Consider the following 25,341-nt stretch of genomic DNA (forward strand, 5'->3'; position numbering starts at 1 on the left):
ATATGGGGTAGCACGGAACTGGACTCACCTTGCCTCTGCGGGTTGTATACTACAGTTTAGGGAGGGATGAAGCAGTACTCTGGGCCCTACAAAGGCTGCATGGAGAACTGTCCACCCAGTGACCTTCCCTGAAGGCTGCTGTGTCACTGCAGATGGCTTTGAAGTGCAGACGCCACACTTGGTTGGTTTTGGCAAGAGGCCATTTAGAGGCTACTGATGAGAAGGAGTCAAGCACAGAGAGGCCATTCTATTTTAAAATGACCCCTTCTCTTTGAGTTGTTCGTCTCCCCAGATATCAGCAGACATAATGTGCTGCTGGAACTTCATGAAGAAAAGTGGCTGCTAGTTTCAATTGACCTTTTCGATCTCACAGAGATGTGGTTTCATCTCCGTGGCTTACGAATGGTACGATAGTTATAAAGTAGACCAAATCTGAGGAAACAGCTATAGAAAAATTCTTCCCATAGACAGGGTTGGTATAATTATATTCTAATGTACCAAATCAGATGCACTGCCTTGAGCTGAAAACAGAGAGACAGAACAGATAATTGGATGTTATACAATTAAATCTGAATACTGAGACCTAACAAGTCTCTTGCATATGCTGGGTAATGAAGTTGCATTTCTTCATTGTCCCTGATGTGGATTAAATGTAAGCAGGAAATGAAAATGAAAAATACAGTAAGTAGTAGGACAGATTTCAAACTTCTCATCTTTGTGGGGAAAGAGAGAAGGGTGGAAAAAAGTAAGCAGGGAACTTTAGCTCAATTCACTTTTTAATTCAATAAGGAGTTACCGCCATATTCAAAATATGTGCATATTTTAATCTAGTAATAAATTCAAACAATAGACATTTAAATAAAAACATGCCCACCCCCGCCCCCGCAAAAGGCATAAGTATATAAAGAGAAGAAAAAGAGCACTCCCCACACATTTTTATGAGTGTTTATGGGCTTAGAGAAATCTAATAAGAAACTAGGCTGCATATTTAACATATATTACAACATCTTGCCCAGAATAGCAATTCAATAAATATTCACTGAGTTTTCTCCCAGTAACAGCATTTAGGGAAAATATAATGCCACCAACTTCAGTGCAGCTGTTGTCAATAAACATCTTTCCTGATTACTTAAAAATGAAGAATTTAAAATGGAGCAATAAAGCTTAATAGCTGTAGCAGGAATTCTTGTATTTTCCTTTTACATGTCTCATGGAGCTTGCTGGCTTCGTGTTTAGCTTGGATTTCAGTGACAGGAAGCTAAACTAACAACGTCCACCTTCCATACTTATCTGTTAAGCCATTTTATTTCACTTTACTTTACTATTTTATTTTATTTTATTTTATTTTATTTTATGTCCTGGGATATATGTGCAGAACGTGCAGGTTTACTATATGGGTACACATGTGCCATGGTGGTTTGCTGCATCTATCAACCCATCATCTAGGTTTTAAGCCCCACATACATTAGGTATTTGTCCCAATGCTCTCCCTCCCCTTGCCCCCGACCCCACGACAGGCCCCAGTGTGTGATGTTCCCCTCCCTGCGTCCACGTATTCTCACTGTTCAACTCTCACTTATGAGTGAGAACACGCAGTGTTTGGTCTTCTGTTCCAGTCTAAGTTTCCTGAGAATGATAAGCCATGGTCTCTGCTGTGTCTTTTCTGCCTTATATATTGTAGGTGACTGATGCACCTGCTCAAAAGTTACTTGTTGATTTCAATTGAACTTGTACCTCACACCTCTCCTACTGGATCACAGGCTCCTTTTTTCATCTCCTAGCAGAACATCTTTTCCATGGTGATAATCAATAGATACTAATTTGTTTTAATGAACAAAATGTGATGGAATCCACTACCAAAATAAATGGTCTTGAATATTCTTCTGCAAACCTTCAGGTAATGAAAGGAAGCCCAGTTGATTCCTCATGACTGGTTAGGCACTGCCACACCCACTGCTTTTATGTGACAGCAAAGATCACACTGTGGGGCCGTGACTTACTTAATGCTTGGTCTTCCCAGCAGGCTGTGGCATTTATCAGGGAGGACTATTCTCACTGTTGTATCTCTAGCCCCCAACACTGCCTGGCACATGAGAGGCCTTAATAAACATTCCACTCAGTGGCCAGCATGATGGTTTCAGTGAATCAATTTGACCATGTCACTCCCTTCCTGGAAGCCCTCCAATGGCCATCCGGAACAAAACCCAAAGTTCAGATGATGCCTCCCAGGCAGGCTGCACATCTCCAGATGGACTTTTGCCATCCTTGGCACATTCTCTGTCCAAGGTGGCCTTTCCTAACTTGAGCCCTTTGCGTGAGCTATTCCCTCTGCCTACAATTCTCTCCCCATCCCTTGTCACCAGACTAGCTTCTATTTTTACTTTGAGTCTCAACTTGAGGCACTTGCTCAAGAAATCCATCCATGACCACATGGACGAACAAGATCACGTCTCCCAGTACACGCCCTCCCAGCACCTTGCACCTCTTCCTCATAGCAATGTTTATAATGGTGACTTCAACAATTACATTTTAATAATTTGTTTAAAGTCAACCAGCTTAGCTTTGGTTATGTCTGTCTGGTTCACTAGATTTCCAGTACCAGCTCAATCCCCAACTCAGAACAGACGTTCCTTACATGTCTTGAATGCTAATTAATTCTGGATGGAAGCATGTCTAGGGGCAGGTCAAGCCTATTGTGATATCTCCTCCACCCCACCGCTTCACCATCCTGACCCCCTGCCCTGAACAGCAGCCACTACCTTCTCTCCCTTGTCCCCTGACTCTGACATTTACTGTCTGCACTTATGTAGAGCCATTTAAGTTAAAGAGTGTGAATCTAATACTTTAAGTTGATTATTCTCCAGCTTAACCTGTATCTCAGTTTCCTCGTGTGCATCACGGGAATGATAACAGAACCTGCTGCATACGGTTGCTGTGAGGGACTACTGGGTAAATGTATGTAACGAACATGGCTCCGTGTCTAGCACATACTAATCAATCAGTGGTAGATGTTCTTACTGATAATTATAATTATCGATAATTCTACAATAATTCTACTCCAATCCTTCCTCTGCCTCGAGTTTATTTTACCTGGTTAAAGTAAGATGATTGACTGAACTGCATATTCAGTGCACTGGAATACCACTTCCCTTAGGTCTTAGACATCAGGAATGATGGAAATAGAATTTCCACAGCAACTTACATGTCAAAGGATTGTAGGTTTAGATTCAAAATTTTTAGTTGAATGTGTACTGGCCTCTGAAGCTTAAAAAACACGGGCTGAGCAATGGGTGGAAAAGGACGCCCGTTAATTTAGCTTTCGAAATGAAAATGTAAACATGCTGACCCCAGTTGGAGCACCCAGCCCTTGCCAGCACATGCCACTGACCTTCTCCAGTCTGTAGACGAGCTGCTTGGTGGAGAGCTGGATGAGAGGCGCAACGAACTCACAGGTGATGTTCACAGCCATCAACAAGCTCTTCCCTTTCTGTGCCCCGATGATGGCGTGGCACACCATCTTCTCTTTAACTATCTGCCAATGAGATAAGCCAGCATTTGGGGAACAACTATAACTTAATACTTACTCAGAATACTTATTTACCCACTGAGAAAAAAATGGATTTCCCACTACCTGCCTGGGGACACAAGGAAGAGCACTTTTCTGAATAGCACACTTCAGGGGCTGCTGTTTGTCACATGATTATGTTTTTGTTAGTTAAACATGGTTTTGATGGATTCTGTATTTATTTCTGACTGCCCTGAGGCAGTTGATTTACATTCAGTTCTATATACATATGTATAGTTATATTACGATCTTTTATGCATCAGGAGCTGTGTTGGGTGCTGGGAGTACCAAACACTGATGAACGAGACAGATAAAATCTTTCATGGGGCTTATAGTTCAATGGTAGTTATATGATTTCTTATTAAACTATTGAAAACTGTAGTTGGAAAATTTTTGCCTTTTTATTTTTATTTTTTGTTTTTAGATGGAGTTTTGCTCTTGTTGCCCTGGCTGGAGTGCAATGGTGCAATCTCAGCTCACTGCAACCTCTGCCTCCCCGGTTCAAGTGATTCTACTGCCTCAGCCTCCCAGGTAGCTGGGATTAAAGGCATGTGCCACCATGCCTGGCTAGTTTTGTATTTTTAGTAGACACAGGGTTTCTCCATGTTGGTCAGGCTGGTCTCGAACTCCTGACCTCAGGTGACCCACCCAGCTTGGCCTCCCAAAGTGCTGGGATTACAGGTGTGAGCCACCGCGCCTGGCCAAATTTTGGCCTTTTATACTTAAACATTTAAAAATCATGCATTAGGAATTAATATTTCTTTGGACTCAAAAAGCCTAGATTTTTATAAAGCAGAAAGATCAAAAGTGAATTTGTAGCATGAATAGGTTATACTGAAGAGTGCCCAGGTTAGGGATGTTAATGCATTCCAGTCTCTTCTCATTTATGTAGCATGATTTAGAAGAACACTCAGGGAAGTTTTTAGTAAAGCGTAAGCTGAGTTTAGTCCCCCAGCAGCTCAGAATTAATGCCTTCAAAAATATGGACAACTCTTGATAACCACATTATAAATATGCTCTTCCAACAGCTGTCAGTGTCTTGAGATAATGGCCTGTGTTCTATTCATCTTTGCATCCTCAGTGCTTAGCACAGTATTTGTTACATGGTATACACACAATAAAAGTTGGCTGATCACCTGAATAACAGAGAGAAGGAACACATTACCTTTTCCACAATGAGAGATAACCCCCTTTTTTTGGAACTGAGGATGCATTTTACCTGAAAATGCTCTATGAAGAAATAGTCTAATGCAATAAAGTGGAATCTGTGACCTTAGAGAAGCTAAGCAAGGGACTAGCTTTCCAGCTGTGTCTACTGGGAGACAAAGTTCTTTTTGCTTCCTATTTCGTGTGGGGAAAAGTCAGTATTACCTCCAAATTTGGCGATACAAGCAGGATCTTAAGCATCATTTCTCATCTACAAGGTCTGCATTTTGTGGGGAGGGAGAGACTCTTAAGTGACTTTGAAAGCCTTTCCTTTAGTTTTTTAACGATTTCCACACTGTGAGAGAATAGGGATAAACAGACAGATGATTTGGATCTACTGAAATGTTTTAGGTAGAATGTATGGAGATCATGTAAATGAAGGCAGGGAATCAGAGTTGCTGAAGATAAATGTGGTTCTTTTATTAATGCATAAAAAAGATGTTTTGAAATGTGAGTTGTAGTCAGTCTGGAAAGAAAGGAACAGGGATGTCCCAATACCTGAATAGGAGAGGCAGCCCAGAGTGTCGATATAAACACCCTTTTTGAATGAATATTAAATTAATCCTGCTAAGTGTTAATAGGAGAATCTGCTTTGGCTAAAAACTGGATGTTTTTCTACCAGAGACTTGCTGGCTTGTCACCATGGACCCTGGGCATGAGAACCTCCCTCAAGATTGGGTTCACAGTAGCTATAGAAACAAATCGACGACTGAGCAGAGCTGCACCCCAAAAGCAACAGATGCTACCATGGTAACTCAGGACTGTACACAATCCTTGAGAAACCATATCCTTCCTCAGATAAATGTCAAGGAACTTTCCTAAGAAATAGATACAGGCCAGGCGCGGTGGCTCAAGCCTGTAATCCCAGCCTTTGGGAGGCTGAGACGGGCGGATCACGAGGTCAGGAGATCGAGACCATCCTGGCTAACATGGTGAAACCCCGTCTCTACTAAAAAATACAAAAAACTAGCCAGGTGAGGTGGCGGGCGCCTGTAGTCCCAGCTACTTGGGAGGCTGAGGCAGGAGAATGGCGTAAACCCGGGAGGCGGAGCTTGCAGTGAGCCGAGATCCGGCCACTGCACTCCAGCTGGGGCAACAGAGCGAGACTCCGTCTCAAAAAAAAAAAGAAAAAAAAAAAAAGAAATAGATACAGTAGAGATTTAATTAGGAAAAAGCAATAGCTTCCAAATGTGCTGTCCCCTTACCCTGGGAGTAGCAGAATAGCCTTCGAGTATCACATCGACTGCCTGGCCTGGGTACAGCTCCATGCTGGCGGGGTGGAGATGAAACACGGGGCTCTGTGGATCCCTGGGCTCCTGAGAGCCACTGGGCTGGGGCCGGATACGAGCATGTCCCTTCTTAACCCGGCCCTTCTTACTCAGCTTGGCCTGGGGTTGGAAGCTATCATTCATCCAGAACAACTGTTGGACCCGACGTCCCTTGTTGATCAACTTAAAGTGGTAATAATGGGTATCCAGGCTGAAAAAGAAGAGGCAGGTGTTGAGAGGATTTCATTTAGGTATGTTCTGTTCAGCTCTACACCCTTGGGATTTACTCTTCTGGAAGGATTTAAAACAGTGAGCCACAATATAAGACTTTTTTTTTTAATGTAGGAAGACTAAGTTACGATGCCACTAGGAACTAACACAGTGATGGGACAAGGTAGTATCTACTCAGGGGGCCAAGAGGTGTGGAATCACAGACCTGGGTTTGGTCCCAGAGTTGGCATCACCACGTAAGGGGCTGTGGAAAATTTCCACTCCCCGTCAATCTTCCCCAGTAGGCCCCACACACTGCAGGACACATTCAGTTCACGTGAAAAGCAATTCTATTTAGAGAAATAGCTCTGAAGAGTGAAAGGAAAGCAAAATACCTACTGGAGGAGAAGCAGGTTTCAAGCTGTGCTGAGAAAATTACTACTGACTGAGTGGAATGTCCCGTAATGATGGGCTTAATTTGAAGGAAGCTTTGAAGAAAAACCATGCACATCCTCTAAGCTTTAACAAAGGCCAGGGGACTGCAATGGGCCAGAACACCACCGTGATTGGTCACCTATCTCAGACTAATGTGCTTTAAATATGTTGCAATTTCATGTATTCATTTGTTCATCATGCATTCATATATTCCACAAATATTTACTAAGAACATTCTGATTGCCTGGCTATTTGCTAAAAAAAACTGGGATTTCTAAGATCTTGGATATGGTTCAAATGTGTTTTTGTTTGTTTGGGATTTTTTTCCCCCCACAGGCTTACTTTAAAATTTATTCTTAGGGAAAAACTCATCTCAGGACTGTTTTTTATTTTTTAAATTGTATTAGGCTTTGAGATTTCATCCCATCTATTCCTCCTTAGGAAATGATATCATGCCTGGTAAGTCGAACCATCAAATAAATAATCAGAAGGAATATTTGCTAGTTGTCAGGTATAACCATTTCTATCTAAATACATTGTGAATCTGTGTCCACGGGGCATGCTCAAGGGAGTTACTTTACTTGGTAGTTTATGGCTAGCAGTAGGCTTTTGGGGGAAATAATAAACAACATATACTATTTATAAAACCATATACTGTTTATAAAAAACACATAGTGATTACTAGGCAGGATGTCTGTTACTTATTCACAGTACATCATTCAATCATTACAGCAATCCAGTCATGGTAAGTATATTTACTACCATTTTATAGATCAAGAAATGGAAGTTCTGAAAACCTAGGGAGTTGTCTAAAAACATGCAATTAGAAGCAGTGGCATATGGCTATTTCTTTAGACCAGAGGTTGGCAAACTTTTTCTTTCAAGGACTAACTAACAAATATTTTAGGCTTTTTGGACCACATGGTCTCTGTAACAGCTACTCAACTTTCCCTTGTAGTGTGAAAGCAGCCATAGACAATACGTTACAAAATGGGCATGGCTGTGTTCCAATAAAACTTTATTGACAAAAGCAGGCAGAGGGGTGTAGTTTACCCAGCCCTGCTTTTGGCAATTCTTCTGGAGGTTGCGAGCATAGTGATTTTATGTCAAAAAGTTTAGGCAGAGGTCAAATTAGCAACTAAAAGCTACAGTTTGCTTTTATGTTGATAGAAAACTGTTAGCTAACCCTCCAATTCCATGTGTCAGAATATCCTTCGAAGGCTACTTGACACTATTTGTAGATCTAAAAGAACATGTAATTAGGTCTGGTTTGCCATGTATTGTTTTCTACAATTATATTTGAGTGCATGAAAAGAAATTTGAAACTAGAAGCACTGGTATGCAATGATAAACTACCCTAGCTTACGGCCAACAGACAGGCAGAGAGGAGGATTCTTCTATTTAGTTGACTCGAAAAATATAATTGGATACTTGTCTAAAAGCATGCCATTCAACCATGTGACTTGCTTTTTACTTAATTTTCTACTAGTTTACGGCATTTTCAATCAAGTACCATATTTTGTAGATGGAGCAGAGGGAGGGATTTTGGGGAGAGCTCCTAACTGATTAATGTCAGTCACATCTCCAAGCACAGCATATATGACTTGATTTCAGGGCCTGTGAGCCCAGAAGGCAGGGGGAATACCCTTCTGAGATCTATTCACAGTACTGCAACAGGTAAGTTCAAATTCAACTGGCCCCCAGGAGCCAACTAGTGATAGCTACATGACTTTCCTGAGGAATCAAGAACAAACCCCACACATACCCTCTACACTTAACACTCAAACCTCATAAATATATATTTATTTATTTATTTAATTTCAGATGGGGTCTTGCTATGTTGCCCATGCTGGAGTTGCAGTTGTGTGATCCTAGTTCACTGTAGCCTCAACCTCCCGGGTACAAGCAATCCTATCACCTCAGCCTGCCAAGTGGGTAGGACAACAGGCATGTGCCATCAAGCGAGGCTAATTTTTTTTATTTTGTAGAGATGTGGGGGGGTCTCCCTATGTTGCCCAGGCTGGTCTCCAATTCCTGGGCTCAAGCAATCCTCCTACCTCAGCCTCCCAAAGTATAAAGTGCTGGGATCATAGGCATAAGCCACTGCTCCCAGCTCTATAAATATATATATCTCCTCATATATATCTATATATATGTGTGTGTGTACACATATATATGTGTATGTGTATATGTATACGTGTGTGTTTTTTCTTTCTTTTTTTTTTTTTAAGACAGGGTCTCACTCTGTCACCCAGGCTGGAGTGTAGTGGTGCCACCTTGGCTCACTGCAACCTCTGCCTCCTGGGCTCAAGTGATTCTCCCACCTGTTAACCTCCTGAGTAGCTGGGACTACATGCACCCGCCACCACGTCCAGAATTTTTTGTATTTTTGTAGGGATGGGGTTTCCCCATGTTGTCCAGGCTGGTCTTGAATTCCTGAGCTCAAGTGATCCTCCTGCCTTGGCCTCCCAAAGTGCTAGGAGTATAGGCTTGGGCCACCGTGCCCGGCCCAAATCTGATTTTTATATCCACATTTAGATTGTTCTGCTCAGTGGTGTCTATACTGTACCACATCTTATGTAAATATTTAGACCCTCTAGCTTTTCCTGGGTAATGAGGCAAAGCCAATGGAAACCATCTCAGTTGTTGGTGCTATGGTGGGGAGTCAAGTAGAGGACATAAGCTTTGAAAAAGCTGCTGGCTCTGCAATACCTGATAAAATACACTTGCAGTAAATTTTTACCTTCCTAAGTATATTCTGCTTAGGTTACCACTAAGCTGTATCTGTATTTTCTATGTTTATGGAGAGGGATTAACAGTGTATTAGAATTAAAGAGGAGAAATTATGGTTGAGAGTCTAAATTAGTCAGAGTAGCCAGTTTGAGAGAAGAATGCATTTCCTACAAACCATATTCTTCTCGCATGTAAAGGGACACAGATTAGAGAATGCAACCAAGTTATGGCTAGAAAATGTCTTCTTGTTGCTGACATACCCATCAGGAGGCAGAAGAGTGAGGATGGGAAAGGAGAGGGACTGAGGTGGCTAGTTTTAATGACTTAAAATAATTTTCTAAAGTAGAGGGGATGCTCAGCATATGCAACATATGTGACATCGACCAAAATTGGTCCATGGTATTTCCTTACCTAAAATGTGCCCCCAAATTGAGTTCTGGAGCAAAGGGCTTATCTGAAACAATAGTGGAACCAATTCCAGAAGCCTGAACAGGAATCCGATAGGTGCTGCTATTTTCAATGTCCAAAATGACACAGTCTTTGAATGTCAGTATGTCATTCAGGTTGGCGGTCAGTGCCAGTTGAATGTCAGTTTCTGGAGGAACCATGCCTTCATTGGGTTCAATCGTCCAAAGGGATTTTTTGTGTGCCTGCAACACAAGAGTACAAGTTCACAGGGAAGATATTCTTGGTTTTTCATTCTATAGATGTCAAAGCCCTCTACACTTCAAATGGGTGGCACTGTGGAATTCAACATCAGAGACAAACATTATTTTTTGAATTAAAGCAGCTGGATGTTTGTTGGTTTTTCTTTTTTCAAAAAGCAATCTGATTCTGAAGAGCAAACCTACGATTTTACTTTTGAATGCTCTGTGAAGATTTTTACATCTCTTTCTCAAGGTAACAGCCCAATTCTCCAACAAACTTATAATTATTATCTGCTATAATCTCCAGATTCTGAGACACCAAAGAAGGCACAATATTCTTTATGGAGTTTGAAATTTTTATTTTTTATTCTTATTTATTTTTCCTTTGTTTTTGTTTTTTTTTTGAGTTTGAAATTTTTAAAAGAAACGTTTTTCAAATGCAAAATTTCTAGTGTTGTAGTGAGGATGAACCAATTTCATTAATAAATACAATATAAGAAGTCATCTGGATTTTTACTAATTTATAATAATTAGCCTCATCAGAATCTCATTAGGTAAAATTGCAAACTTATTTTGAAATACAGTCATGTGTTGCTTAACGACAGAGACACATTCTGAGAAATGTGTCATTAGGTGATTTCGTTGCCGTGTGAACATTGCAGAGTGAGATAGTGGAGCCTACTACACACCTAGGCTACATGGTATAACCTGTTGCTCCTACGCTTAAAACCTGTATAGCATGTTACTGTACTGAACGTTGTAGGCAATTGTAACACTATAGTATTTGTATATCTCAACCTATCTCTGTTTCTGAGCCTCATCTGCATTTTCTGTTTGTTGTTTTCTGTGATTCATTTTTGATGCTTTCTTTTGAGCTCTCTTCCAGTTCACTAGCTCTCTCTTCAGTGATGTGTAATATGCTATTAAACACATCTATTTTCTCCTTAATTTTGATTTCTGTATTTTTGAATTGAGGTGTAGTATTTTCTATTTTTACAAGGTTTTCATCTTTTGAGAACTTTTATAATTCTGACTATGACACTCAACTTATTAGCTACTACTACTAATAATTAGGGACCACTCCTCCTACCCCTCCAAGTCTTCTACAAATTTAATGAGCAAATTGTTTTTGGACTTTTCAAGTAAATATAACAAATACATAGTCAATGGCTCTCAGGTCCAGGTGTTGTGGGAAATACATAAACACCCTGAGGAGCTGACAGCAATGACACTAGTGAGACCAATATTTCAAGAACAAAAATGGAATTCAGAAGGAGGCCAGAGTGAAAGTGCTTCAGGGGAATCTAAAGAACAGGAGCAAAGGATGTTGAAACCCTTTGAATGTCTGACAAATGTGTCACACACATTTTCTTTTCCCTCCAAATGTGAAATTGGGCTTAATTATCAGGTGGTGTGATTCCTAATTATATTGCACTATATTATTAATATTACTAAAATTCCAATTTGTTTAACTGCCTATATAAACAACAATCTCAAAGTTAATAAAGAGCATCAAATAAAAAACATTCTTTTGAATGAGGTCATGTCCTTTGCAGGGACATGGATGGAGCTGGAAGCCATTATCCCCAGCAAACAAACACAGGAACATAAAACCAAACACTACGTGTTCTCACTCAGAAGTGGGAGCTGAACAATGAGAACACATGGACACAGGGAGGGGAACATCACACACCAGGGCCTGTCAGGCGTCGGGGGGCAGAGGGGTGGAGAGCATCAGGAAAAATAGCTAATGCGTGCTGGGTTTAATACTTAGATGGTGGGTCGATAGGTGCAGCAAACTACCATGGCACACGTTTACCTATGTAACAAACCTGCACATCCTGCACATGTACCCCAGAACTTAAAATAAAATAAATCCTTTCCCCATTTTGATTGCTTTGTCATTTAGATCAATTATGAAAGTCCTGTTTTATTTTGGGAAAGACATTACTCAGAAGTACTTCTGTGGATTAATCTTTATAGAAAATATTTAGTTATTACCAATATGCACTGAGAAAAAGCTGCAAAAGAAGAGATGTGGAGAGTATTTAGATGCTTCCAGGATAATAACTGAGAGGAAAAGCCACACTTTCCAGTTCATCAGAAAAGAGTTTGATTATTCCTTCATGAATCTTCCTTGTGAGTCTCCCAGGAAGCTTCACGAAGCTCCCCAAGTTTGGTGCCACAGAAGAAGCCCTCCAAAGTAATGCATACAGTAGAAAACAGTGGATTTGAAAAGAAATGCAAATTTTACTATTTGAGCGGGACTCCAGAGGACATTCCAGCCTAAGATTATCCTTCTTTCACTTAATTCTATGATATACTTCTTCTACAAAAAGGAAAAAAAGGAGAAATGTAAAAACACATGTAGCTCTACCGGGGCTTAGGTACCACGAACTGGAAACTTCCTGACAAACTTAGGTCAGAGTTACACTGATAATCTCTGTAAGTGACATAAATGTACATTGCAGATTGCAGGCAAGAGTTAGAGATTTCATCCAGGCAGAATCTCACAGGGTGACAGTGCCTTGGAATGTCACCAAAATCCTGGTCTGGCGCCACTGCAGATTAAAAAAATAGATTTGGTCAGTGGGCCCGATGGTCACTCTCTTAGGAATAGGCTCACAGGTACTTAAATAAGGAAAATCTAATATTTAAAGCAAAATGTCAATTTCCCAATTTATAATTAAGGACAAATGTAAGACAGAGCAGAAAGGCTAGTTACATTTCTTCCTGGTTTGAAAATCTACATGGGAAATAAGTAAATTGCATTTTAAAATTTAAATGAATTAAATAAAGGAAAGAAGAACATTTTTCAAGGTTTTAAATTGTATATAAATGAGGATGTAGATGAATGATAATGAGGAAATTTTAATTTTGGTATTAATGGAAACAGATATAACTAAGCCAAGAGTCCTATTATTACTCATAAATCTTCAAATATGGAAAATCCCAAAGCAACGTAGAAACAGAAAAAAAAACAATTAAACATTAAATACCACACTAGATAAAGTACGACCTGGATGGAGATGTTTGTATGATCATTGTCTGTATTCAAAGGATGCGCACGAAAAAAATGATGAATCTTGAAAGACTCATCTATTTTTCAAAATTTTCCGATAACTTTCCTACTCATAGTAACTTGGTTCTAGCAGAGAAGGAACATAATCAGAAAACAGTAAACAAAGTCTCTGTCTCTCCGGAGGATTCATCTGTATTTGTTTATAATTTTGTGTTAAAATATTAGTAAAAGGTAATAATCCTTATACATTTAATTTTCAGGACTGTAGCTTAATTACTATTGCCAAGAGAAACTATAAGGATTGAATGTTACAATGTTTTCTCCATACTTAGGTTCAAAGAAATAATTTCTGATGCATCTTCCTAATTAATCAAAAGAAACGTTTTAACAGTCTCAAAGTGACAACACTAAAATCCTCTAACACATTAATCACAGAAAATGACATAAAAATGTGTTCTAAAAGAGCTGTAGGTGCAAATTCAATTTTCTGTAGACATTTTAAAATGGATCAAGGTAGTTTCATTTCATCTTGAATTTATATTACAGTAGATAGGAATCTTTGACTTTTATCATTTTCAGTTGGCATACACAATCAAAGCAATAGATGGAAATGGATTTCTCATGCTTGAGTAACCAGACCTTCTCCTTTCTTAGAACTGTTTTCCCTACTTGCTGTTTTGAAATTCTAGGCTATTATTATAGATAAGTCTGTGGTAGCTGTTGCAACAGAAAGACCCCTGATGCTCAATGGCTTTATACAACAGAAGCTTATTTCGGGCCCACGTGAATTCCAATTGGTGACAGGTGTGAGGATGGGCTTCTGTTCCATTTAGTCTTTCAAGGATCTCTACTGAACAGATTCCGACATATTTAACTCTTGGTTTCTAAGAGATCCATATTGACATCCATCTGGCCAGTAAGAGAAGAAAGAGAAAGGAGGGTTGTGTGCTAGGATTTTATGCACCATACCTGGAAGTGGTGCACATCACTTCCATTCAATTCCACTGGCCAGAACTGAGTCAATGCAGCCTAACCCCAATGGAGGTTGGGAAATGTAGTCTAGCCCTGGGTCCAGAGTAAAGAGAGATGAGTGTGCTGAGCTGCTAGCTGCTGTCTGCCAAAGATTCCTTGTTGGTTCACTATACTGCCACATCCTCAGATCTTCCCCCAACTCTCCCAGATCTCACATTTTGAAAGGTGAAGAGCTTACTCCATCAGAACACAGATCCTATGGGAATTGCCTTTCAGATCCTATGGGAACTTCAGGGTTAGAGTTCACATCCATCTGCTTTTAGGACAAATGGAGGGGCAGCTAAGAAAGTTGAGAGAAACTCAAGAGGAGAAACTTCTAAGAGGAGAAACTAAGAAAGTTCTGGGCAAGAAGATCTCACTGTGTTGACCCTTCTTCCCAAATTGGTGGCCTGTTAGCATCCTACATAGCTTTGCTCATTTATGTGACTCAGCTTACAATGAAAACATAATGCCATTTATGTTTGACATCTCACCCTGTGAGATAATGCCATTTTTGTCTTTTCATCAAAAAGCAAAATGCCTTGCAGAAAGAGAAAGTACCATCAATGTCATCTTTCCTATTCCAATAATTTGTTTTCCTCCTCTAGCTGGTAGCACAGGCCAAACCTCTGCTCACGATAAAGTGAGAGTGTCATCAGCATAAGTGGTCTTTCAAGTCAGGGGACATTAGTTTTCAATGGATGTGTATCATTTCTCTTCTGTTTCCTGCTGACATAGGTTGGCTCTTCTGGAAAGACCTGAAGTTGTTCTTCAGGGCTGAATTGGTGAGTTTTCTGATGAAGCTTATTAATCAATGCTTGGCATAAAACCAGACAGGAAAATATATCATAGAATCCAAGACCAAGACACATTAAAATGCCAGATGCTAAGGCACTGAACTGCTCTTACCTTACATGAGTCAGCCTCGAAACTACTCTATCATCTTTGTGTCTCTCTGGTGGTTGACTTTTAGGGCTATCCTTTGCTTTTAGAGAGGGCTTGGTCAGCGTGACATTTTCTGTTATTAAATGGAAAATTTGACTAAAAAAGGAAAGGATGAATGATAATCATCACAGCTGTGGAGGGCATTTCGTAACTCTTTCAGAACCACAATAGGGCAAAATAGTAGCTGATGGAAATAGGGTAGGAGGGAGGGCGCTGAAGCAAAGGGATGCAGATTTGAGTCCCTGCTCTGCTGCTTTCCAGATGTGGAACTTTGGGGATGCCTCCTAACTATGTATGCCTGGTCTCAGGTTTCTCATCTGTAGCTCAGGATATTGACTGTACCTTCTGTATAGAGCTGTGGGGATGGATGAGTGAGAGAGTGCAGGTAAAATCTCAGCACAGTGTTGGGCACAAAGCAAGTCCTCAAGAATGGAAACTATTGTCATCATTTTCCCCAAATCTGAAATGCCCCATGTGACATACAATTATGAGTTCAATAGTATTTGCTAAAAAAAAAAAAAAAAAAAAAAATTACAAAACAGAAAACAAAGATGGATGCTAAGGAAGCATTTAACATACAAGACTCTTGCCAGGAAAGGAGAGGCTGTGGGGCTGTGATAGGCAGAATTTTAAGCTGCCCTCCAGGATCTCCACCTCTTGGAGCACGATTATCTTCCCGCAGTTACTTAGTCAAACACAAATCCAGGTGTTGCTGTGAAGGATTTAGCACATGTAGGTAAGGTCCCAAATCAGCTGACTTTTTTTTTTTTTCCCTGAGAAGGAGTCTCGCTCTGTTGCCCAGGCTGGAGTGCAGTGGTGCGATCTCGGCTCACTGCAACCTCCGCCTCCTGGGTTCACGCCATTCTCCTGCCTCAGCCTCCCGAGTAGCTGGGACTACAGGTGCCCGCCACCACGCCCGGCTAATTTTTTGTATTTTTAGTAGAGACAGGGTTTCACCGTGTTAGCCAGGATGGTCTTCATCTCCTGACCTTATGATCCCCCCGTCTCGGCCTCCCAAATTGCTGGGATTACAGGTGTGAGCCACCACGCCCGGCATCAGTTGACTTTAAGATAGGGAGATTATCCTCAGCAGTCGTGACTTAACCAGACTATACTCTTCCTGGTGAAAAGATTCCAAGTACAGAGGGCCTAAGGGAGGGGCCACATGGCAAGGAACTCCAAAGTGGCTGAGAGCAGTCCCTGAGGGCCACCAAAAAAACTGAGGGACTCAGTCATTCAACTGACCTGGGGGGCCCAGTAGTGGATCTTTTCCTCACCAAGACTCCCAAAAGGAATGGAGCTTGGCTAACCTTGATCTCAGCCTCTTGAGACCCTAAGGAGAGAATCTAGCCTGACCATGGCTGGACCCCTTACCCACGGAAACTGAGATCGTAAGTTAGTATTGCCTTAAGCTGCTGCGTTTGTGGTAATTTGCTACCCAGCAAGAGAAACCTAATACAGGGTTCCATCTATTTGTTCCAAGGATGATAAAAAAAAAAAATGAGCCTTCCTAAGCTTTCCATGAAAATGTCAGCCATACCTGCCTTTGTTTTTTCTGCAATCTGGAACTAGAAAGCCAGAGTTGTTTCAGCAGCTCGTAAACAACATGTACAGGAGGTATGTGCGTGCCTGCAGGGAATATGACTGTGCAAAAGACGGAAAATTTATGATCTTTTGCAATTCAGAATTCCATGACCACCAGTGATGAGTGTTAAGCCCTCCCCTCTGAGGTTTCACATATCTAAAGATAACATTTGCTTTTTATTTGACAATAGGGCAGCAGTACGCTTATGCAGTGCTCAGCTCCCAAGGTAAAGCAGCCAGAGCTTTTATAGGTTTCCTTATTGTGTGTTCAATATTGGCCACAAAAGGAACAAGTGAACACCATTGTTTGCACATGTCACCTCAACAATCACCGGGAGTGTGGCTGTGCTCACACAGACTTGCTTTCTGTAGTGCTAATAACCAGGAAGCTTGAAGAAAATAGCACTGTGCGCTTCTCTTCCAAATAACTCATTTGCCAATTGAAATCTGCAAGAATCTCCTTCTATGAAATAAAGAGAGCAAATAACAATAGGAAGCAATGTGCAGAGTGAGGGATTTCTTTGCAGTTACACTATTATCTCAGCAGATGACCAATACTTTGTGGAACAAGAACAATGAAGGGTCACCAAGGCCTTTCTTTTTTTAAAAAAAATTTCTTCTGAGATGAAGTCTTACTCACTCTGTCACCCAGGCTAGAGTATAGTGGCACGATCTTGGCTCACTGCAACCTCTGCCTCCTGGGTCCAAGCAATTCTCCTGCCTCAGCCTCCTGAGTAGCTGGGATTACAGGCACGTGCCACCATGCCTGGCTTATTTTTATATATTTTTTGTAGGGACGGGGTCTCATCATGTTGGCCAGGCTGGTCTCTAACTCCTGACCTCAAGCGAACTGCCCGTCTCAACCTCCCGAAGTGCTGGGATTACAGGCCCTTTCTCCTTTTTGTCTTCTAAATGGGGTCTCTTGTCATAACAGTTCTTTTCCCTGAAGTGAGTCACTTTGCTGCTTAAGAGAGTTAACTGAAAATTAGGAGATGAGATGCAGAAGAAATGGTGTAGGGCTTTACATGGGAGGCAATTTAAGGTCACAATCAGAAGTGTGGGCTTGAGAGTCTCATGACTTGGTAGTCAACTATGGACTCTGCCATTCATAGCCAAGTGACCTTGCACTAATTTTAAAATCTAGGTTTTGGTTTCCTTTCATGTTAAATGTTAACTTGAAGATAAAATAAAAGGGTGCTAAGCATCTAGCACCTCGTCTATCATAGATTACATGTTCAGTTAGTGGTGATTGCTACTAACGTTATTTTCCAAACTTCCCATTCAGTTCTCCTTCCTGCTGGCACCCTCCCCAGTCTACATTACTGACAGTGATAGGGACTGGGAGCAGAGGAATTCTAGGTAGAAAAGGGTGGCTCCCTGGTGAAACCCTACCTTTCAGCTGAAAAGCCTGAACCCATGGCCCAAAGTGAGAACTTACATCCCTGTTTTCCCAGTTGAATGTTGCCTTTCCCTTAACCACCCACGGCCCCACCCCATGCCCCAGCCTGTGCCTATAAAGACTCCAGACTCAGCTGGCAGAAAGGAGAAGCAGCTGCATGTTGGGGATTACAGAGGGGACAGCTTGATGGAATAACTTCTGAGAAGAATCCGGCTGCAGATGGCCAGACTTCAGGGGAAGATCACCTACCTGCCTCATCTCCTTTTCAGCTCCCTCTCCCCCTGAGAGCCACTTTCATCGGCAATTAAATCTCCCACATTTACCATCCTTAAATTTGTTCATGTGACCTCATTTTTCCTGGCTGCAGGACAAGAGCTCGGGATCCCTGAGTGCAGATACAAAAGGCTGCCACACTGGCCCTTTGCCCTGGTTGGCACAGACACCTAAGGTATCCACAGCAGACGGCAGAGCTAAAACAGCACTGTAACACACCTTCTGGAGCTTCAGGGATTGCAGGCACTGACCGCCCGCTGGCCCCCACCCGACCTCCCACCCCTAAGGGATGCTTGGATGCTGCCACAGGGCTTGCATGTAGTTTGCTCCTGCTGACACCCAGGAGTGCTCACTCTGGCTCCAGCACCCACTCACCTGTGCACTCCCACCTGTGAGGGGTGGGGCGCAGCCGGTCCCAGTGAGTAGAGTTTGATCTTGCTGGTGCCGACGCGGTTGGCTGGTTTCCGCACTCATGTGCTCCATCCAGTTCCCACCTCATTCGCGTGCTCCCTCCCGCAAGGTGTTGAGAGCAGCGGGCTGAGTAAAGGAGACACTCCCTTTGCGAGTCCCGTGAAGGGGTCAGGGAAATATCCTGCTTCAACAGGTTTATCTTTCAGTGATCTGACCCTGCTGCTCTCCTGCTGGGGATTCTGCATGGCTCTCCAATGTCCGAATCAGAGGCGATGAGTCTTTTTATCCTCTTTGAGAAAGCCATGGAACCCCGTCATCAAAAAATGCACATACACACACTCCCCCCGCCACAACTTTACATACGAGTTCCAGAATTCAGGGACCCCACTTTTTTCTGTTTGATCCATACGTGGACTCACTTTTTCTGTCTGGGGAATCCATCATTTTGTGTGAATCTTGGTGGGAGGCAGGCTGTCACTGCCGTGTGAGAAGTCACCCAGACTCTGCCAACACGGCGGCCCACAATCCAGACCGGGGTACCAGAGGAGCTTCTGGCCTGGAGGATCTACTCCCAAATCTTCGTCAGATGGCCCCACTGCATTTTCTAGGCTTAGTTTCCAGGACACCAGGTCATTTACCTTTCCCAAGTGTTCGAAGCGTCATCTGCATTTAAATATGCTGCTCTCAGAAAGCGTATCCCCATCTCTCTGTTTTTCTTCTCCTCGGCCTTCAAGTCTTCACTCAAATGTTCCGACCCATGAAAAACTTCAATTTGACAGGAGAATGAATCACCTCCTCCTCTGTGCTTCACATTATAACCCAGCTGTATTGTTTGTGTATTTGTTTCTTTTATGAGATTATAAACTCTTTGAAGAAGGAAAATTCTATTTACCCTCTATCTCTCCCCTTAGTACCAGGCATAGGAAAAGGGCTCAAAAGTAGTATTTATTTGTTGGTCAGTAAATATATGGAAGGTGCCCAGCCTCACCAATAAGCCAAATAAACACAAACTTAAATAACAATAAAATATGTTTTCATCTGTCAGACTTGGCCAAAAAAAAATCCACAGAAATGTTAGCAAGAATCTAGGAGTGAAATTTTTAAACAGTGCTGGGGGTAGGATATAAACTGTACAAATTCTCTGGGAGAGAATTCACAATATGTATCAAGACTTAGTTACACACATGTCATTTGACCCAGCAACTGCATTTCTAGAAATTTAGTCAAAGAAAACAGTTACAGATGTCAGCAAAATTGAGACACAAGCATTGCTTATAGTAGTAAAAAACTGGGAACAATCTATCAGTAGGGGATTAGTTAAATCAACTGTGGTAGAGTCAAATGATGCAATAAAATTAGCCAGTAAAAATGATCTGTAGACGAATATTCCTTAATAATTCATATTAGGTGACTACAATATACTGTTGAGTGAAAATAGCTGGTAACAAAATAATATTATTCCATGGGAGGGAGTAGGAATACAGACAGACCACACATACCGTAAAAAATTCAGAAGATACACACCAAAAATTTAATAGTGGTTATCTGCATGATGGGATGAGGAGTGATTTTTTTGTTATCTTTAACTTCTATTTGTTCTATAATGTTACTTGTGTAACAAGGAGACACACATTTATATTTATTGAATAAATAACATATTAAAAGGATATGGTCACTCTTTTTAGAGCTCATTTAATTTTAACTTTGTTCTCTTGCTGCAGTCTCATTCCCAGTTTGTTTCTTAGAAGCTTTTAAAAAAATAAATAATACATGTAGACAGTGTAACATTCAAATGGATTTAAAGGGTGAAGAGTCTCTCTTCTGCCAGTGCATGGTCACTAGTTACCAACCCCAGAGGTAACCATTGTTAAGAGTTTTCCGAGGATCCTTCCAGATATACTTTATGATCAATATTTGCATACATGTTTTTCCTTACATAAATGGTGCAATACTCTACAGACTGTTCTGCACTGTGATTTAAATTTTTAAAATTTGTATGAAAGGTATACATACACAGAATTTCAAAAGGTTCTGGAAAAGGCATATTGTGGAAAGCAGCAGTCCTTGGAATCCACTCTCCCATCTTCTCATGGTGCAAATCCTTGACCATTAACACAGTCAACCACTGTCAGTTCTTTTAGCCTTTGCTTTATGGATTTGCCTCTATATTGCTAAGTACCCTACTGCTACTTCTTAAGTTTTCAGTTTGCATGGTATTCATTTATTTCTCCCCGTGGTAAATATTAATAGCTTTTTTCTTGCCCTCTCTCCATGTCTCTCTTCCTCTCTCTTTCACTTACTTCTCTTCATCATTCCAATATAGTTAACATTTATTTTTTGGTGAGATAGATATTTGCATTTGTACCATCATGAGTATGCAAATACTAAACTCAGCTGAGCTATAAAAAAAATGGCCTATGATGAAGTTTCCTTTCTTATACAACGTTCATGTTTCCAGGAATTGTTTTCATGTGGTTTTCATGTATCTATCATGGACATCACATTCATCACAAACTCATTCCCTCAACCAAAGAGGCAAATTGCTGCTCAGTACTTTCAGAAACATCTTCTACACAGGCTCCATCTTCTTGGAGACAAATCTCTCCTGGAGCTGCCTGTTCTCCAGCTCCCATCTGGGCAGGCTGCCCTCTGGGCCTGCGATGTGACTGGTGTCCTAGGACCGGCAGGCAGCATCATCCTGTGCATCCCTCGGCATTCTCTCCTGTGTCTGAGCCCCTGTTTGCTGAATCCACACCTTCCTAACTGTGGTGCAGCACTCTTCGGTGGCCTCCTGACAAAAGGTATGTGGAATGTAAATTTTTTGAGATTTTTTATATCTGAAATGTATTTCATCCCCAGATTTTGTTAGTCTTTTGGCTAGATGATGAATTTAAGATTAGGATTTATTTTCCTTCAGAAAGTAATTTTTTTTTCTCTAGTGTTTCTGTCAAGAAGTTTGATGCCACTCGGTTCACATATTTTTTGGTTTTGACCATGATTTTTTTTTTTTTTAATCTGGAAGTTCCTGCAGCCTTCTCTTTGTGTCCAGTGTTCTGGAACTTAGTTATGGTGTGCCTTGACATGGGCCTGTTTCCATCCACCATGCAGCATATTTGATGAACCTTCTCCGTAAATTCCTTTCCTCTGTTCTGAAAACACTCCTTCAATTATTTCTTGGGTAACTTTTTCATCTGCATTTAAGAACCTGCCTTTTTTGGCAGCACATATTGGGTCTTAGAACTCCTGAACAAACTGTCTAATTTTCTCTTCCTTCTCCTAATCTTTTTCTTCTTTTTCTACTTTCTGATTATTCCTCAATTTTATTTTCCAGATATTCTATCAAATTTTAAATATCTGGCTTATATTTTTAGTATCTATGAGCATACTTTTGTTTTTGTTCTTTTAAAAAATATCACTCTGCTCTTGTTCATGGATACAAAGTCATCTTTACTTTCCTGAGATTTTTAATTATCATTTTATTCTAAACTTTCTTCTTGCATTGTATTTGTTTTCTCCAAGTTCTCATTTTTATGTTTTTGAGTTCTTTCTTCTGCATTACAGGCTTTCCTGGTGGAGCCTGGTTAAGTACTTATGTTTAAGAGTAAAGCACTAAGGCTGGGTGCAGTGCTCATGCCTGTAATCCCAGCACTTTGGGAGGCCAAGGTGGGAGGATCACTTGAGCCCGGGAGCTCAAGATCAGCCTGGGCAACATAGTGAGATCTCATCTAGAAAGGAAAGAAAAAGAAAGAAGGAAGGAAGGAACGAACGAACGAACGAACGAAGGAAGGAAGGAAAGAAGGAAAGAGGGAAGGAAGGACAAAGAGAGAGAGAAAAAGAGAGAGAGAGAGAAAGAGAGAAAGAAAGAAAGGGAGGAAGGGAGGAAGGGAAGAAGGGATGAAGGGAAGAAGGAAAGAAAGAAAGAAAAGGAAGGAAGGAAGGAAAGAAGGAAGGAAAGAAGGTAGGAAGGAGAGAGACAGAGAGAGAGAGAGACTAAAGCCACTGTGTGCTTGGGTGCCAGTCCACCACAGGCCACCAGACATTTTAGATGCCCAACTAACAGTTTATGTCTGCCTTTCTGCCTTTCCTTGTGGCTGGTCAAATTGCCCACAGAAGAACCTTCCAGTTTTCTGGCTATATTCTGAGAATTGGGGGAGAAGGGGGCTAGAATTGTACCTTTTAGTGTGAAGACTTTTTTTGTAGTTCATTTGTTTTCATAATGGTATCCTGCCCTCAGCAGTGTCTGTGAAATCAGCTCTCAGTTTAATATTATTCCTTTTAAGGTAAACAACCTTTTTTCCCCTGATGCTTTAAGATTTACTCTTTGATCTTCAGCATCTTTACAAGAATGTGCCTAAATGTGGTTTTGTGGTTTTATCTTGCCTGGTTTTCATAATGCATTTTGATAGCTTGGTCTCAGCCTGTATCTATTCTTCCCCATCTCTCCTCTTCTATGGTACTCCAGTAACCATACCCCCCATGTTTGTTTGCTTTATCATCTATTCTGTATTTCTCATCCTTTTATCTCCGCATGTTTCATTTTTGGTAGTTTCTTCAGACCTGTCTTTGACTTCAACAAGCCTCTATTCATCTGGATCTAATATACAGTTAAATTCATCTGTTGAGCCTTAATTTCAATTGTATTTTTCAGGTCTACGACTCTCATTTGTTCTTTTTTATAGTCTCCAGAACTCCATCACGTTTCTAAAATTTACTTTTTATTTCATTGAACTTATTGAGCACATTTTAGTTTTCTACTAAGTTGTCTTGTCTCCTTATATGCCTGGTTATTTTAAGATTAACTATTGGATATTGTATACACAAATTGTAGAGGTATTTTGAGGCCCAGAATAGTTTTCTTCTTCCCGTGATGATATACGTTTGCTTCTGGGAAAGCTATGGGGGGAACTAGAATTTCCATCTTTCAGGTGGAGATTGACATGATTTGAATCGGGGGTCTGTTCTAGTTTATCCTTGTTCCTAGTGTGCATCCTTTCAGAGTCCCAACCAAAAGTCCAGACGTTTTACCAGAGCCCATCTTCTTCTAATTTTTATCTCCCTAGCCTGACCTGACTCCAATTTTTATCTCCCTGGACAGGTAGGTCTTCAGAAAGCTACTTTTAACTTTTCAATGTCTTCTGGAGGCATATAGGAAAAGCAATCCCAAATGCTGGGCATACATCTCTTGATTTTCTTTTCCTTTTGTGTTGTCACTAGCTTTGTTGCTCCCTGGTTTCTCAAGCTCATGATTTTCTCATTTTGTCCAGCTTTTCTCCTTGTTCTCAGAGGGGAAGAGTTTGGGATGACAGATTGAATAGAAAGCCCTTGATCACTGATGTGCTGAAAGTCCCTTTTGGTCAAGCAATTGTTCTACTGCTTGATTTCTCTATTTCTTGAAAAAATCGTCTGTAAGAATTATGAGGCTAACTGACTTTGATTATTAGGAAGGCAAGTATATCTAATTCACAATGCTTTCAAGTAATATGTACCAATAATCTTTTAGGTTACTAGCTTAGCATCCTTGAACAAAGACCACCATCTTTTGAGAGTCATCATCTTCCCAAAACTCAATGAAAGGTGTCAGATCAAACGCAAGGCATGATGGTTAAAATGAAAGGAAAGATGGTTAAATGAAAGGAAACAGGAGAGCTCCTGAGCACGCAGGCACGATTTACACAGTGCTAGGAAGCATGTTTACAAACAAGTAAGCTACAAGAAGATAGAAAATCAGAAAGTTAATAAGCCTAAAGTTTCTAAAAAGTAAATGATTTCCTAATAAACCCATTTTCTTTGTTATGGAAGGACATATGTGTATTCATCAATACAGATGTTTTATATTTTATAAGATGGCTTCACTGTCAAAAATTAAGAGAAACAAGTCAAGAGTATGGAAAAGACAGCATTAGAACTCCCATTTCACAGAGATCTGTACTATGTGGATCAGTTTGTTCTAAACCTTAAGGCCTATGTGAGTGTCCCTTTTGTCCTTTTACTTATCTGAGAAAAATAAAAGACCTTCAAATGTAGTGTCACAAAAAGTGACGTCTTTTCACAAGCCATTTCACTTAGCTCTTTTTGTCTGTCAACATTAATAATCAAAGCTACCATTTGTTGAATGCTTATTTTTTTCAACACGTACTTTTTACATACATTCACATATTTAATCTCCTAAATGCCATTATTAGTTCCATTTAAAGAGAAGGAACCAAAGGCTCAGAAAGGTTAAATAACTTGCCTAGAATTAGTACATGCAGAACCAGGATAATTTCAGCTATGTCTGAAAACAACATCCTCACTTTTGATGGTACAGTATACTATCTTAGTACTCATACACTGAACAACTGTTTGTTGAATAACTACCATATGTAAGGCAACTGTACATGGCACATGATTATATCTGCCCTCAGACAATGTTGCTTTTCCCTCCGAGATGCATCCCAATTCAATGTCCTAACACCCCAGAGGGAGATATTTTTTCCTCCAAAGCATGAAACTTATTGTTGCATGCAATTTCACTGCAACTGACATTAAAAGAAGACACTCCAGGTGCCATCCTACATAGAGTTCTATCTTGTCGCATACACTTCTTCAGTCTCTGTACTTTTGTTTGTGATAGGGAAGAGAAAATGAAACAG

At 40.7% G+C, this 25,341-nt stretch overlaps 1 protein-coding gene across 4 annotated transcripts in view; it reads right to left on the bottom strand.

The window, feature by feature from the left end:
• The window catches only part of HYDIN (HYDIN axonemal central pair apparatus protein), a 415,044-nt gene that overhangs the window by 209,230 nt on the left and 180,473 nt on the right, over positions 1–25,341 (bottom strand). For all 4 annotated transcript variants that reach the window (XR_004179730.1, XM_021932150.2, XM_021932149.2 and 1 more), the window contains exons 19-21: positions 9,829–10,067; positions 5,977–6,250; positions 3,389–3,532 (exon numbers count right to left, since the gene is read on the bottom strand). Coding sequence is in view for 3 of the 4 variants with exons in the window: in XM_021932150.2 (XP_021787842.2) it covers positions 3,389–3,532; positions 5,977–6,250; positions 9,829–10,067 (657 nt within the window). In the remaining variant the exon portion in view is untranslated. The remainder of the gene's footprint in view (positions 1–3,388; positions 3,533–5,976; positions 6,251–9,828; positions 10,068–25,341) is intronic.

Source organism: Papio anubis, chromosome 18 (assembly GCF_008728515.1).
Source record: "Papio anubis isolate 15944 chromosome 18, Panubis1.0, whole genome shotgun sequence".
Taxonomy (NCBI): Eukaryota; Metazoa; Chordata; class Mammalia; order Primates; family Cercopithecidae; genus Papio; species Papio anubis.